We start from the raw sequence: 13,169 nt of genomic DNA, 5'->3' as shown, positions 1-13,169 counted from the left end.
CCAGGCTACGGCTTTTATTTTTTAACCTGACTACAGGGAAATAAGACAAAAACCAAGCATTACCTTCTGTGATTTCACCTTCCAGCACCGTCTGGGTTCCAGCTTAACAGAGCAGAAAGAAAACACAACAACTTTAATGATTTAGTTTGAAGGCCTGTGTCTTTACCCTTTAGACTGTACTGAGATCCTGAGGGTGTTCTCACTGGCACAGAAGAGGTTGTGGATGGCTCTGGTGGCATTGAGAGAAGGCAGCTCCAGGCACTGAGCCAGGCAGTTCAGAGCATGGCCCTGGACAGTGGGAGATTCATCCATCCGTCGAGCAAAGAGCAGGTTCTGGATAAGGAACCTGTGCGTCAGGAAACAAACAAGATCCGGATCTCGACACTCCTCTGGTCTTCTCTCTGGCTGCTCCAGCAAAACCATCACCACATCCACAGAGAACAGCCGGTGCACCATCTGTAGAGGCCATCGCAGTCAGTACCACTGACAGTAAGTAAGTAAAGTTTATTTATTAAGCGCTTTTCATAGACAGGTAGTCACAAAGCGCTGCACACAGAGATTAAAATAAACAGTATGATAAATAGCAAAATGCACAATATACACAATATAGAATTTAAATGCAAATTAAAAATATAAAAATGTAAAAAAGCATTGGTCAACAGAAAGCTTGTTTAAACAGTAAAGTTTTTAACTGTTTTTTAAAGGATTCCACAGAGTCAACCAAATGTAGTTGTAGAGGTAGACTGTTCCACAGCCTTGGTGCCACAGACTGAAAGGCTCCGCCCCCTTTCGTCTTCAGTCGTGTTCTGGGAGCAACCAACAAACTCTGAGTCTGAGAGCGGAGACGGCGAGCAGCAGGGTATTTTGTGAGAAGCTTGGATAAATAATCTGGGGCTTGGCCATTTAGTGCTCTGTACGTTAAAACAATAATTTTAAAATCTATTGGGAGCCAATGTAAAGAACATAAAATAGGAGTGATGTGAGCTCGCTTGCTAGAGCGAGTTAGTAGTCTGGCTGCTGCGTTTTGTATAGCTTGGAGGTGAGAAAGAGATGATTTATCCAAGCTGGTAAACAGGGAATTACAATAATCTAAACGCGATGACACAAATGCATGGACAATTTTTTCCAGTTCAGCTAAAGAGACCATATGTCGCAGTATAAATATTCCTTAAATGAAATAAACAGGAACGAGACAGAGATTTTACGTGCGAGTCAAGGCCCAAAGAAGAGTCAAATATTACTCCAAGATTTCGAATATTTGGCTTAGCAGAAGAACAGAAAGGGGCAAGAACCTGACTGATTTTAGAATATAGATCAGGAGGAGCTATGATCATGGTCTCTGTCTTGTTCATGTTTAAAACAAGGTAATTGTTAGAAAGCCAATCAGAGATTTGAGTTAAACACTGGACTAGGGTGGACAGCCTATCCAGCTGATGAGGCTTAAAGGACATATACAGCTGAATGTCATCGGCATAGAAATGATAAGACAGGTCACTAAAAGACTGAATAATGCCAGCTAAAGGAAGCATATAAAAAGAAAATAACAATGGACCCAAAACTGAACCCTGTGGAACCCCGCAGGTTAGGGCAGCAGTGTTAGAGGAGAACCTATCAGTCCTAACAGAAAAGGTCCTGTCTGATAAGTAGGAAGAAAACCAGTCTAAGGCGGTGCCAGATATACCAGCCAGAACCTTCAGCCTGTTAAGTAGGATTTTGTGGTCGATGGTATCGAAGGCTGCGCTAAGATCTAGCAAAATGATCACGGAACAATTTCCTGCATCAGGTGCCATTAGTAGATCATTATGGACCCTTAAGAGAGCGGTCTCTGTAGAGTGCTGCTTTTGAAAGCCAGACTGAAAAGGGTAAAAAATCTGCAATCGGCATAGTAAGGACCTGAACTGATTTTCTACAATTTTTTCTAGTAATTTACTTATAAATGGCAATCTTGAAATAGGACGATAACTACTAGGGGAGGTAGGATCTAGATTCTGTTTTTTAACAGAGGGGTTACCTCAGCATGTTTAAAATAGGACGGAGCACAGCCTTGCCTCAGTGAATTGTTGATGATGTATAGAAGTGTGGGACCAATGCTGGTGAGAGTCCCAGACAGGACAGAGGGAGGTAATATATCTAAGGAGCATGATGAGGATTTCATTTTACCTATTACTGCAATTAAGTCATTGAGTGTGATTGGAGAAAAAGAAGTAAATGACCCGGGACAACAAGGGGCATCTTCATAAGGGGAGGCACTTGAGGAGATTTTGGATCTCAAGTCCATCACCTTATTTACAAAGTAATTGAGGAAAGTGCTGAAGTCTTCATCAGAAAGTAACACAGCATGCTGAGTTGGAGGAGAAACAATACTGTTGATGGTATCAAATAGAATTCTTGGGTTATTTTTATGACGATTTATGAGATTATTGAAGTAAGAGGATCTGGCCTCTTTGACTGACTCATTATATAAGTGAAGAAGTTCTTTGAAGTGTTCCCGATGGACAACCAGCCCAGTGGACTTCCAGAGACGCTCTGCTTTTCGACAGGAGCGTCGAAGACCACAGGTTTGATTATTTAACCATGGTGTGCAGGAACTAACAGTGCAATGACTAGTTTTGAAAGGAGCAACCTGATTAAGAATGGCAAGACAGAAGGTGATGAAGCTCACTGACATTTAGCTAAGTTCAAACATGCGCCAAATAAGCAAACAGGATAAAACAGAGTATCACACAGGAAGATGAACACAATAATTTTAAATTTAAAAAAAAAAAAAAAAAAAAAAAAAGGCGCTCTGATTGAGTTTTATCAGGATCTTTGAACGTGTGCTACAACTTCAGCAAAACTGCTGAAATTTTATTGAGACGCTAAACATTTGTCTGTGACACGGAAATCATTTGAGCAGTTGTTTGACTTAAGAGTAGCGTTAGCTCAAGATCATTGATCAGATAGAAACCTGCAGTGTCTACGCCAGTGTCAGCATGTGGAAGTGAAACCATTTCTCAGACAGTTAAAGTAAAACCTTACCTTTGAGCTTCTGGAGAAGTTACACAGCCACTTAATGAAGCAAGCATAGTCTTCACTTGCCATCTGAGACGTCAGCATACCCACAGCCTGAGCTCCATGGCTTCGATACTCGTTCTTTTCAACCATCTGTATATCAGCACAACACAAACATTCATGATAACAATGCCACAATGCAACTAGCCAATACAGTTGTCACATTGTACACTTTAAGATGCAGACAGTTTCTGAACTTCAAAAAAAAACTGGAATTCTGTGTTTGCAGAAAGTGAATTTATGCTGAGTGCTTGCTGGAGAATTCACCTGGAAGCAGATGTGCTGTAGGAGGATTTGCAGGAAAGGCAGTGCCAGCTCCTTCAGCTCATCCACAAGATGACTGTAAATATAAATATAGAATTATTTTACACATCTGCTCTTAAAGATTCAGAAACATCCCTGAATAGTCACGATCCTAGACATCTTCAAGTGACACATTAGTGCCGGTCCTTTAAACTGCAGAAGGTAGAGGAGAGACTGTGATGACTGCTCCATTATGCTTACAAAGATGCTCTGTGTGCGCGCACATACTGAAACTGATGCCTTTAACAATGTAAACAATCATTAATTCTAGGAATGGTCAGATATGAACAGGTCTATGTTTAAAAATCATTTTGCTGCCAAATACTTCCACAGGGATTTCAAAAAAATTAAGTAGTGACCGAAGTGCAGACTTTCACCTTTAATTTAACAAAAGTAATTTTTATACAGTCGCCACTTAATAAGGCTCAAAAATAATTAGACAATTGACTGACAAGCAGCTTCACAACCAGCTAGAGTCTGTTTCCTTGTTATTCCAGTTACAGTCTTAAATGGTAAATGGCCTGTATTTGTATAGCGCTTTACTTAGTCCTCATGGACCCCAAAGCGCTTTACACTACATTCAGTCATCCACCCATTCACACACACATTCACACACTGGTGATGGCAAGCTACATTGCAGCCACAGCCACCCTGGGGCGCACTGACAGAGGAGAGGCTGCCAGACACTGGCGCCACCGGGCCCTCTGACCACCACCAGTAGGCAACGGGTGAAGTGTCTTGCCCAAGGACACAACAACCGAGACTGAGAAGAAGTTTCCACACCTGTGGTTTGTTTACTCTGGTGCGAATCAGTTGTGTCCGCCCATTAGCCTGATGTGTCTGGGGCGGGAGAAACAAAATAAATACAAGGTGCTGTGGACTAGTTTTTTGAGAACATTGATAAATCGCGTTAATTTCACAGCTAGTTGCTAGCCCCTAAAGACTTTTGCATGTCTATAATACCTTCTTGCAAAGCATACGTGGCTACGGGACAGTTTTTAGCACAAACTTGTAACTCATACCCGCTCATTCAGATCAGGGTCGCATCACATTCACACCATAAACAAACCGCCCTCGAGTTTGTTTGAAACTGGGGGAAAATGAACCAGAGTTCACCACCACAGGTGTGAAAACACCTTAACACACCTCCGCAGACCTTCTCTCTTTCTATTATTCCTCCAAAACATTATCCGCCTGCACTGTGTCTGCTCCCAAACCATCAAAAAACAACCACCCAGGAACAATATAGCATCATCAACAGCACCAAAACCCTCAAGAGTGAAAGTGTAGATTATTAAACATTACATTACCAGTCTTACTTGTTATCATCTATCGTCCACCTGGGCCTTACACAGAGTTTCTGTCTGATTTCTCAGACTTTTTATCTGATTTAGTGCTCAGCTCAGATAAAATAATTATTGTGGGTGATTTTAACATCCATGTAGATGCTAAAAATGACAGCCTCAACATGGCATTTAATCTGTTATTAGACTCAATTGGCTTCTGTCAAAATGTAAAAGAACCCACCCACCACTTTAATCACACTCTAGATCTGGTTTTAACATATGGCATAGAAACTGAACATTTAACAGTGTTTCCTGAAAACCCTCTGCTGTCTGATCATTTCCTGATAACATTTACATTTACAATAATTGATTACACAGCAGTGGAGAGTAGACTTTATCACAGTAGATGTCTTTCTGAAAGTAATTAAGTTATTATATCTAATATAATTATATTCATTCACTGTTATCATGTTCAATGCCATGTGCCACAGTGCAGACCAGCTACATTAAGCACAGCCGCTTTCAGTAATGCTGATATTTGGACTCTTTGTATCCAATTGTCCTTCAACGCACATATTAAACAAATATGTAAGACTGCTTTCTTCCATTTGTGCAACATCTCTAAAATTAGAAATATCCTGTCTCAGAGTGATGCTGAAAAACTAGTTCATGCATTTATTACTTCCAGGCTGGACTACTGTAATTCATTATTATCAGGATGTCCTAAAAACTCGCTGAAAAGCCTTCAGCTAATCCAAAATGCTGCAGCAAGAGTCCTGACAGGGACTAGAAAGAGAGAGCAGATTTCTCCTGTTTTGGCTTCCCTTCATTGGCTTCCTGTTAAATCCAGAATTCAAAATCCTGCTCCTCACATACAAGGTCTTAAATAATCAGGCCCCATCTTATCTTAATGACCTTGTAGTACCATATCACCCTATTAGAGCACTTCGCTCTCACACTGCAGGCCTACTTGTTGTTCCTAGAGTATTTATGCATGCCAAGTTACTCTCCGATGCATCCATTGGATGGTGAATATAGTTAGAAAGCACTCAGTGTAGAGAAAGTGCTTATGAGAATGGGTGTAATTGGGTGAATGTGGCATGTTGTATAGAGCGCTTTGAGTACTCTGGGAGAGTAGAAAAGCGCTATATAAGAATCAGTTTTACCAGTTAAGCTCTTTACCTTACAACATAATTAAAACTGAATTGAACTAAATTTTCTCTGGGAACTTTCCAAAGACTGGTTCAGTTAACGGCCAATTCTCAACTAGCCAGAGATATGAATCTGTATTTACTCTGAGATAGACTGGTGACCTGACCCCGTGCACCCCGTCTCTCAGGGTGGGGCACTGAAGCCTAACCTGTCTGTCATAAGATGAGAGAGGCTCCCGTAGATGGAAAATGAGATCCCTTTAAAGACAAGCTTTCATTACCAAAACTATAGTCATCATCAAAATCAATTCAAAAACTGAAACAGATTACATGTTTTAACTTTTTCTTTCCAACATCCACCATGTTGAGATGTAGACAAGAAAAAAGTATCAGATGAATATTAAAACAAAACTATTTACCAGACAAACTGGATGGCCTGGTCACGAGTAGCGAGGATGGTCTGGCTCGGTACGAGGAGGGACGGCTTCCCAGTGTTGCCCTTTTTCATCATCAAAATCACGTAGAGGAGCTGGTGGAACACCCTCCTCAAGGACTGGATGACACAACAGATAAAATTCATTAAAGTCTCTTTCAGAAGACATGATACGTGTGATGACTCTGGTGGGAACTTAGCACATGGGTCTCATCCCTCAATAAATACTGAAGTCACTTTATTTTGCAACAGTCATACTGTGAGATCATTTTAACATTTTCTCAGTTGAATTTTTCTCAGAATCTTGTCACAGCTTGGTTGTTCTGTTGGCTTCATCGGGTGGTGATCATTCCATTATATACCTTTTGCCCCTTTGGATCCCACTGGAAAAGGATGAAGAACGCATTATCCACTAACTGCACTGAAGATATGATCAACTTCTTCTAGTATGTGACAGACTGCTAGCAGATGAAATCCATCGTCCACAGGTTTTAAGATACCACGTTCAAATTTGGTAATAGCTCGAGCTGATTTAATTTTGGGTCAAGGTCACACAAAAAGTGAAAATAAATAAAAACTTTATATTATTCAACATCTTTTGTGGATCATCTTTTAACTTCATGTCGATATCCCAGGACTTGGGGGACATGAGTACCTAGGTTGGATTGCATTTGACCATGACCTTCAATGTTAGCACCCAAGGTCACAAATAAAATTTCTGCAAACCATATCGAGTACAATTTATCATATGAAAGGGCATGCAGAGAGCTATATGAAGCAATTCATCTTTCCATGCCTATATGCCCTATAGTTTAGCAAAAATCATCAATATTTTTGAAAATCTCACATTTTTACAGCTTATAGGTGACAGAGATATTTAGGCTGGTCGGACAACCTCAAATATCCATGAGAGAGTTGGTCCAGTTGAGTGAAACACTGCTTTCCACTCCTGAGTCTCCTGACGCTTCGCCAGAATTGCTTCAAGGAAGTCGGAAAGTCTTGTTTCATAGCCTGACCGCCTCCGACAGCCAAGTTTCAGCTTCAGGCACCACCCAAGGTGCTTTCTGTTTGGCCTGCCCGTACCCATCAGCTGCTTCCAAAGTCCCACAGCCTAACCAAGTCAAATAGGACTCCTTCAGCTTGATAGCTACCTCCAGTTTCCACTATTTGATTCAGGGATTATCGCCACGATGAGCACCAACTACCTCGCAGCTGCCTCTGGAATGGAGGTGCAGAACATGGTCCATTTGGATTCGATGTCCCCGGCCTCATTTACAGTGGCTTGCAAAAGTATTCGGCCCCCTTGAACTTTTCCACATTTTGTCACATTACAGCCACAAACATGAATCAATGTTATTGGAACTCCAGGTGAAAGACCAATACAAAGTGGTGTACACGTGAGAAGTGGAACGAAAATCATACAAATAAATAACTGCAAAGTGGGGTGTGCGTAATTATTCAGCCCCCTTTGGTCTGAGTGCAGTCAGTTGCCCATAGACGTTGCCTGATCAGTGCTAATGACTAAATAGAGTGCACCTGTGTGTAATCTAATCTCAGTACAAATACAGCTGCCCTGTGACGGCCTCAGAGGTTGTCTAAGAGAATATTGGGAGCAACAACACCATGAAGTCCAAAGAACACACCAGACAAGTCAGGGATAAAGTTATTGAGAAATTTAAAGCAGGCTTAGGCTACAAAAAGATTTCCCAAGCCTTGAACATCCCACGGAGCACTGTTCAAGCCATCATTCAGAAATGGAAGGAGTATGGCACAACTGTAAACCTACCAAGACAAGGCCGTCCACCTAAACTCACAGGCCGAACAAGGAGAGCGCTGATCAGAAATGCAGCCAAGAGGCCCATGGTGACTCTGGACGAGCTGCAGAGATCTACAGCTCAGGTGGGGAATCTGTCCATAGGACAACTATTAGTCGTGCACTGCACAAAGTTGGCCTTTATGGAAGAGTGGCAAGAAGAAAGCCATTGTTAACAGAAAACCATAAGAAGTCCCGTTTGCAGTTTGCCACAAGCCATGTGGGGACACAGCAAACATGTGGAAGAAGGTGCTCTGGTCAGATGAGACCAAAATGCAAAACGCTATGTGTGGCGGAAAACTAACACTGCACATCACTCTGAACACACCATCCCCACTGTCACATATGGTGGTGGCAGCATCATGCTCTGGGGTGCTTCTCTTCAGCAGGGACAGGGAAGCTGGTCAGAGTTGATGGGAAGATGGATGGAGCCAAATACAGGGCAATCTTGGAAGAAAACCTCTTGGAGTCTGCAAAAGACTTGAGACTGGGGCGGAGGTTCACCTTCCAGCAGGACAACGACCCTAAACATAAAGCCAGGGCAACAATGGAACGGTTTAAAACAAAACATATCCATGTGTTAGAATGGCCCAGTCAAAGTCCAGATCTAAATCCAATCCAGAATCTGTGGCAAGATCTGAAAACTGCTGTTCACAAACGCTGTCCATCTAATCTGACTGAGCTGGAGCTGTTTTGCAAAGAAGAATGGGCAAGGATTTCAGTCTGTAGATGTGCAAAGCTGGTAGAGACATACCCTAAAAGACTGGCAGCTGTAACTGCAGCAAAAGGTGGTTCTACAAAGTATTGACTCAGGGGGCTGAATAATTATGCACACCCCACTTTGCAGTTATTTATTTGTAAAAAATGTTTGGAATCATGTATGATTTTCGTTCCACTTCTCAAGTGTACACCACTTTGTATTGGTCTTTCACCTGGAATTCCAATAACATTGATTCATGTTTGTGGCTGTAATGTGACAAAATGTGGAAAAGTTCAAGGGGGCCAAATACTTTTGCAAGCCACTGTATTATGCTGTCAAAGTTGTGTCTGAGGTGGGAGTTGAGGCCCCGGTCTGGAATAGGGTGTGCATTTCCAGCACACCCTATTCCAGACGTTTAGGTGCGTCAGGTGGTTTGTACAGAAGTGCAATAACTGAACACCACTCAGGTTCAGATCAGGCAGGGATTCCTCCCAGGTCTCATGGTCACTGCTCACGTGAGCGTTGAAGTCCCCCGGTCAAATACCCCACTCACTAAACTGAAGAAGGCTAGGTGCATAAGTGCAAACAGTCAGGATCCATTCCCTGAACTGAAGGTGCAGGGAAGCAATCCTCCCATCCACCCGGAAAACCCCAATGTACTGCAGGCAAGCCGAGGGGAAACAAGAATGACCCACCTAGTCCAAATCTTTGAATGCAGCCAGCCTGTGTCACTATAAAAACAATATTTCTACAGTGTTATGATGACATCTACTGAGATAGTCTAAGGTTTATAAGTAGTGTACAGGATCTTACTTCTTTCTGGTCTCCATGTTTTGGCGAGCAGAGCAGCTGTAGGCCATAGAAAGCCATCTCTGGAATGCTCCTCAGTTTCGTAATGTCTCTGTGCAGAAATTACACAACTATCACAGTTATATTTTGATACATTTAAAAAAAAAAAGTCAAAATAAGCAAGAAAACTCACTGTTCAGCAGCAAAAACTGGTTTGCCAATGGTGGGTTCAAAGTAAAGCAGGTTACTGAAGATCTGGAAAAAGAAAAGGAATGGATTAGCTGTCAAAACCTGCAGGTTCCACAGTGTGAAATGAACCAGGTGTGCAGATACAGCCAGGTGGTACCTGCAAACAGTGGATCATGGTCTGAGGACTGTCTTTTAGTGGAAATGTTTGCAGAAGTCTCAGTAAGCTTTGGACCAGGAGAGCTACAGCATCTCTGATCCTCATCAGGTCCTGTCCAGAAAGATGAACTTCCTCTTCCACCTCCTCCTCCTCTTCCTCCTCCATTTCCATCTGATAATAACACATAGGTCTGATCATAAATGTATTCCACCAGAGAATAAGTTTACTCACCTTCGCACAATTTTAGCATCAAAAATATCAGTACCATTTATTGGTTTGTTTTCCTCTTCAGAAAGTTTTAAGAAAATGAAATGAGGAATAATTAATGATTAATGGTGTTGTATTAGCTCCCACATTAAGTCAGTCAGACAGTCTGAACAAAAGAAATTCAACACATTAGATGGACCTGGTTATTAAATTAGTGTATCAAAGTCACTATTCGGCCATCACATTACAATGATCCTTGGGAGTGTACCTGTGGACTGTCTTTCCTCTGTGGTTTGGAGCGTTTTCCCTCTGTCTGAGAACTCTTCAGGTCTTTTTTGCGTTTCTTTTCAGAATCCTGAGGCCAGCAGTGACGGGTCAGGTCCAAACATGTGTCCAACAAAACTTCATGAAAAACCTTGTTGCCAATGCTCCCTAGAAACAATAATAGAGACACACTCACACCTCTTACCCAAGCAAACATCTTTTACTGTCCAGTTTTCCTAAGCTCGTGTGAATTGTAGCCTCAGTTTTTTTATTCTTAGCCAACAAGAGCAGCACCCATTGTTATCTCCTGCTGCCTTAGCACATCAGCTTCAAGGTTCAACGGGTTGTGTTCAGAGATGCTTTTCTGCATACTTTTGTTGTAGCAAAGGGTTATGTTTATCTCCCTATCAGCTCAAAGCAGCCTGACCATGCTGCTCTGACCTCTGGAGAGAACATTTTTGCCAGAGCACTGCCACTTACTAGATATTTTTTTCATTTTTGAACCACTTACACTTAGGGTTACAGTTCAGTATTGAATATTACATAAAAACCCAACTACATACAAAGTGTATTTGAATGGCAGATATGCAGAAATGTGTGCATGTAGCACAGAGCCATGGTTCGGTGTCTAAATGAGTCTCACAGGCCTGAATGTGTCCAGACAGCTTCCAAGAAATATGTCACAGGATAGACACACACTGCTTAAAACTAACACATCTATACCAACGTTATAATTTACAGTCAATAAGCAGTGACAATTATCTCATCAATGTTAGTTCCACCTAGCTCCAAGAACCGAGGGACTTTTGGAGTTACTTCCATTTCAACTTTCCTTACCTGGAATTCTCAGAAGCAATAGGTACACTGAGGCTGCACACAGGCTGTTCACCCTCTGGTGGCCACTGGCCACTTTAGATTTTCCTGCCAGGACAAAGAAGGACAGCACAGCCACCAAAGACTTGACTGATATGCCACTCTCCCCCAGAACTGCCCAGACACTCTGCAATGCAAGATAGGAGACAGTCAGCTGACTGCAACCTTCAGATGGTGAAACAGACACTACAGACTACAGGAAGACTTTAGACTGAGCATTTGCCAGCATTTCAGAGAGCCACAAAAACTAATTTGCTTACCTGTGAAGCTCCATCACTGCCTGCAGACTGATATTGATCAGCATTGGCCAGTAAACACTGGTACAGGGCTGTGAAAGACTTCTCTTGCCTGGCTATAAGTTCCTCTTCTATAGTTTTATCCAGTGGTATACTTTCAGTAAACTCCACTTCCCACACCGCGTCCACCCAGGCTGGAAATAGACAGAATAATATTATGTCAAACACATAACTTAAAAACATCAAGTTTTCGTGAAAATCTCCATGTCTACACAATGTTTATGCTTGAAAAGGAGTAGGATGATTTAAAAAAAAAAAATTAAATTCCATTATTAACAAGTCAGTATTCGATATAATATAGTCCATACATGTTTAACTATATACAAGTCTACACTCAGCTCTACACTCAGCTCATAAACCAAAACAACAACAAACTACACTTTTACATAAACTAAGCACCCTGTGGTTAACACCTACTAAATCCCTAAACTTTGTAAAAATGATCTCTTTTATCACAAAATCACTGACTGACTTTCATTTACTGCTATTTTTAATACGTTTGCCTGTCAAATGTCGGACGAGCCGATGTTTTCTCAGATGCCAAAGAGACATTACTGTCTGTCATGAATCCACAGATATTAAGTTCATTACAACTGCTGACTATAAAATTTAACGACAATCTGAAAATATTCAACTGCTTTAGTTAATGGCAGATAATCTACACTGAGTGAAAGAATGAGACGAGTTTAAACCGAAAATTTAAAGATGACCCCCCCCCCGCCCAGACGATGGGTACAGTAAACGGTAAACAAGACGCTTTCAGTGACTGTAAGATTAACACAGCTCGCTAATCCACGAATGTCGCTTCACCGTTCATCTCTCGGCTCAAATAACCCAGGAAACAGCTCCGTTAACAACCAAGTTTGACAGCCAGCCAAACCGCCGGGTGTTCAGTAAACCACATTTCGATAACATACAACAGACACAAGAGTTTTACCTTCTGGGATATCGTTTAACCTAAGAAACTGCAACGCAGATATCAGAGCCATCTTATTTTGATTTGTCTTTTTCTTTCTCGTTTAATTCGCCCGCCCAAATATAAAACCTCCGGACATGCGCAGTAAATTTCTTCGTTTTATTTCTTTTCCCGGTTATCAGCCTCAGTGGTCAATACTGCCACCTTCTGGTCGTGAATGGTTAGTTTTTGGTTTTTGTTTTTTTAAATTTGCAAGAAAAGTTAAAACTGGTCGTAAAGTTTCAAACTAGTTCATTGGAACATAAACTAGTTCAGTTCCTATTAACAGTTTTAATAGGACTAATACTAAAGTCATATAGATAGTTTCAATTGATAAATAATAATGTGCAAAGAAGGTATTTATGATACGCACTATATTCCCAAAAGTATTCACTTTTCTGTCTTCACATGCATATAAACTTGAGTGATATCCCATTCTTAATCTATAGGGTTTAATATGATGTCAGCCGACCCTTTAACAACTCTTCAGCAAAGGCTTTCCACAAGGTTCCAGAGTGTGTTTATGGGAATGTTTCACCATTCTTTATGGGCTCAAATTGTGGTCATAAATATTTTGTACTTGTAAATCAAATGTGTATTTGTGAACTGAGTTTTCTAACCTTGTAAGCCAAAATATGTGAAAATCTTTTGTTTTGTACATCTACAGATGAGAATTTGTGTGTTTGTAAAAAAAAGATTTGT

General features: G+C 41.3%; 1 protein-coding gene across 2 annotated transcripts in view; it reads right to left on the bottom strand.

Moving 5' to 3' along the window:
* The window catches only part of ncapd3 (non-SMC condensin II complex, subunit D3), a 29,419-nt gene extending 16,843 nt beyond the window's left edge, over positions 1-12,576 (bottom strand). The window contains exons 1-12 of one of the 2 annotated variants that reach the window (XM_031755031.2): positions 12,450-12,576; positions 11,477-11,646; positions 11,181-11,343; positions 10,348-10,511; positions 9,873-10,043; positions 9,720-9,781; positions 9,551-9,638; positions 6,211-6,344; positions 3,319-3,391; positions 3,019-3,144; positions 204-456; positions 64-102 (exon numbers count right to left, since the gene is read on the bottom strand). In XM_031755031.2, the coding sequence (XP_031610891.1) occupies positions 64-102; positions 204-456; positions 3,019-3,144; positions 3,319-3,391; positions 6,211-6,344; positions 9,551-9,638; positions 9,720-9,781; positions 9,873-10,043; positions 10,348-10,511; positions 11,181-11,343; positions 11,477-11,646; positions 12,450-12,501 (1,495 nt within the window). In that variant the 5' untranslated portion in view covers positions 12,502-12,576. Of the gene's footprint in view, positions 1-63; positions 103-203; positions 457-3,018; positions 3,145-3,318; positions 3,392-6,210; positions 6,345-9,550; positions 9,639-9,719; positions 9,782-9,872; positions 10,044-10,347; positions 10,512-11,180; positions 11,344-11,476; positions 11,647-12,009; positions 12,166-12,449 lie in introns of those variants that run through there. The other variant, XM_039622087.1, reaches the window with a different exon arrangement.
* Between the last annotated feature and the right edge of the window lie 593 nt (positions 12,577-13,169).

Source organism: Oreochromis aureus, linkage group 13 (assembly GCF_013358895.1).
Source record: "Oreochromis aureus strain Israel breed Guangdong linkage group 13, ZZ_aureus, whole genome shotgun sequence".
Taxonomy (NCBI): domain Eukaryota; kingdom Metazoa; phylum Chordata; class Actinopteri; order Cichliformes; family Cichlidae; genus Oreochromis; species Oreochromis aureus.
The sequence above is the reverse complement of the archived record's forward strand: the minus strand, read 5'-3'. Positions and strand labels throughout refer to the sequence as shown.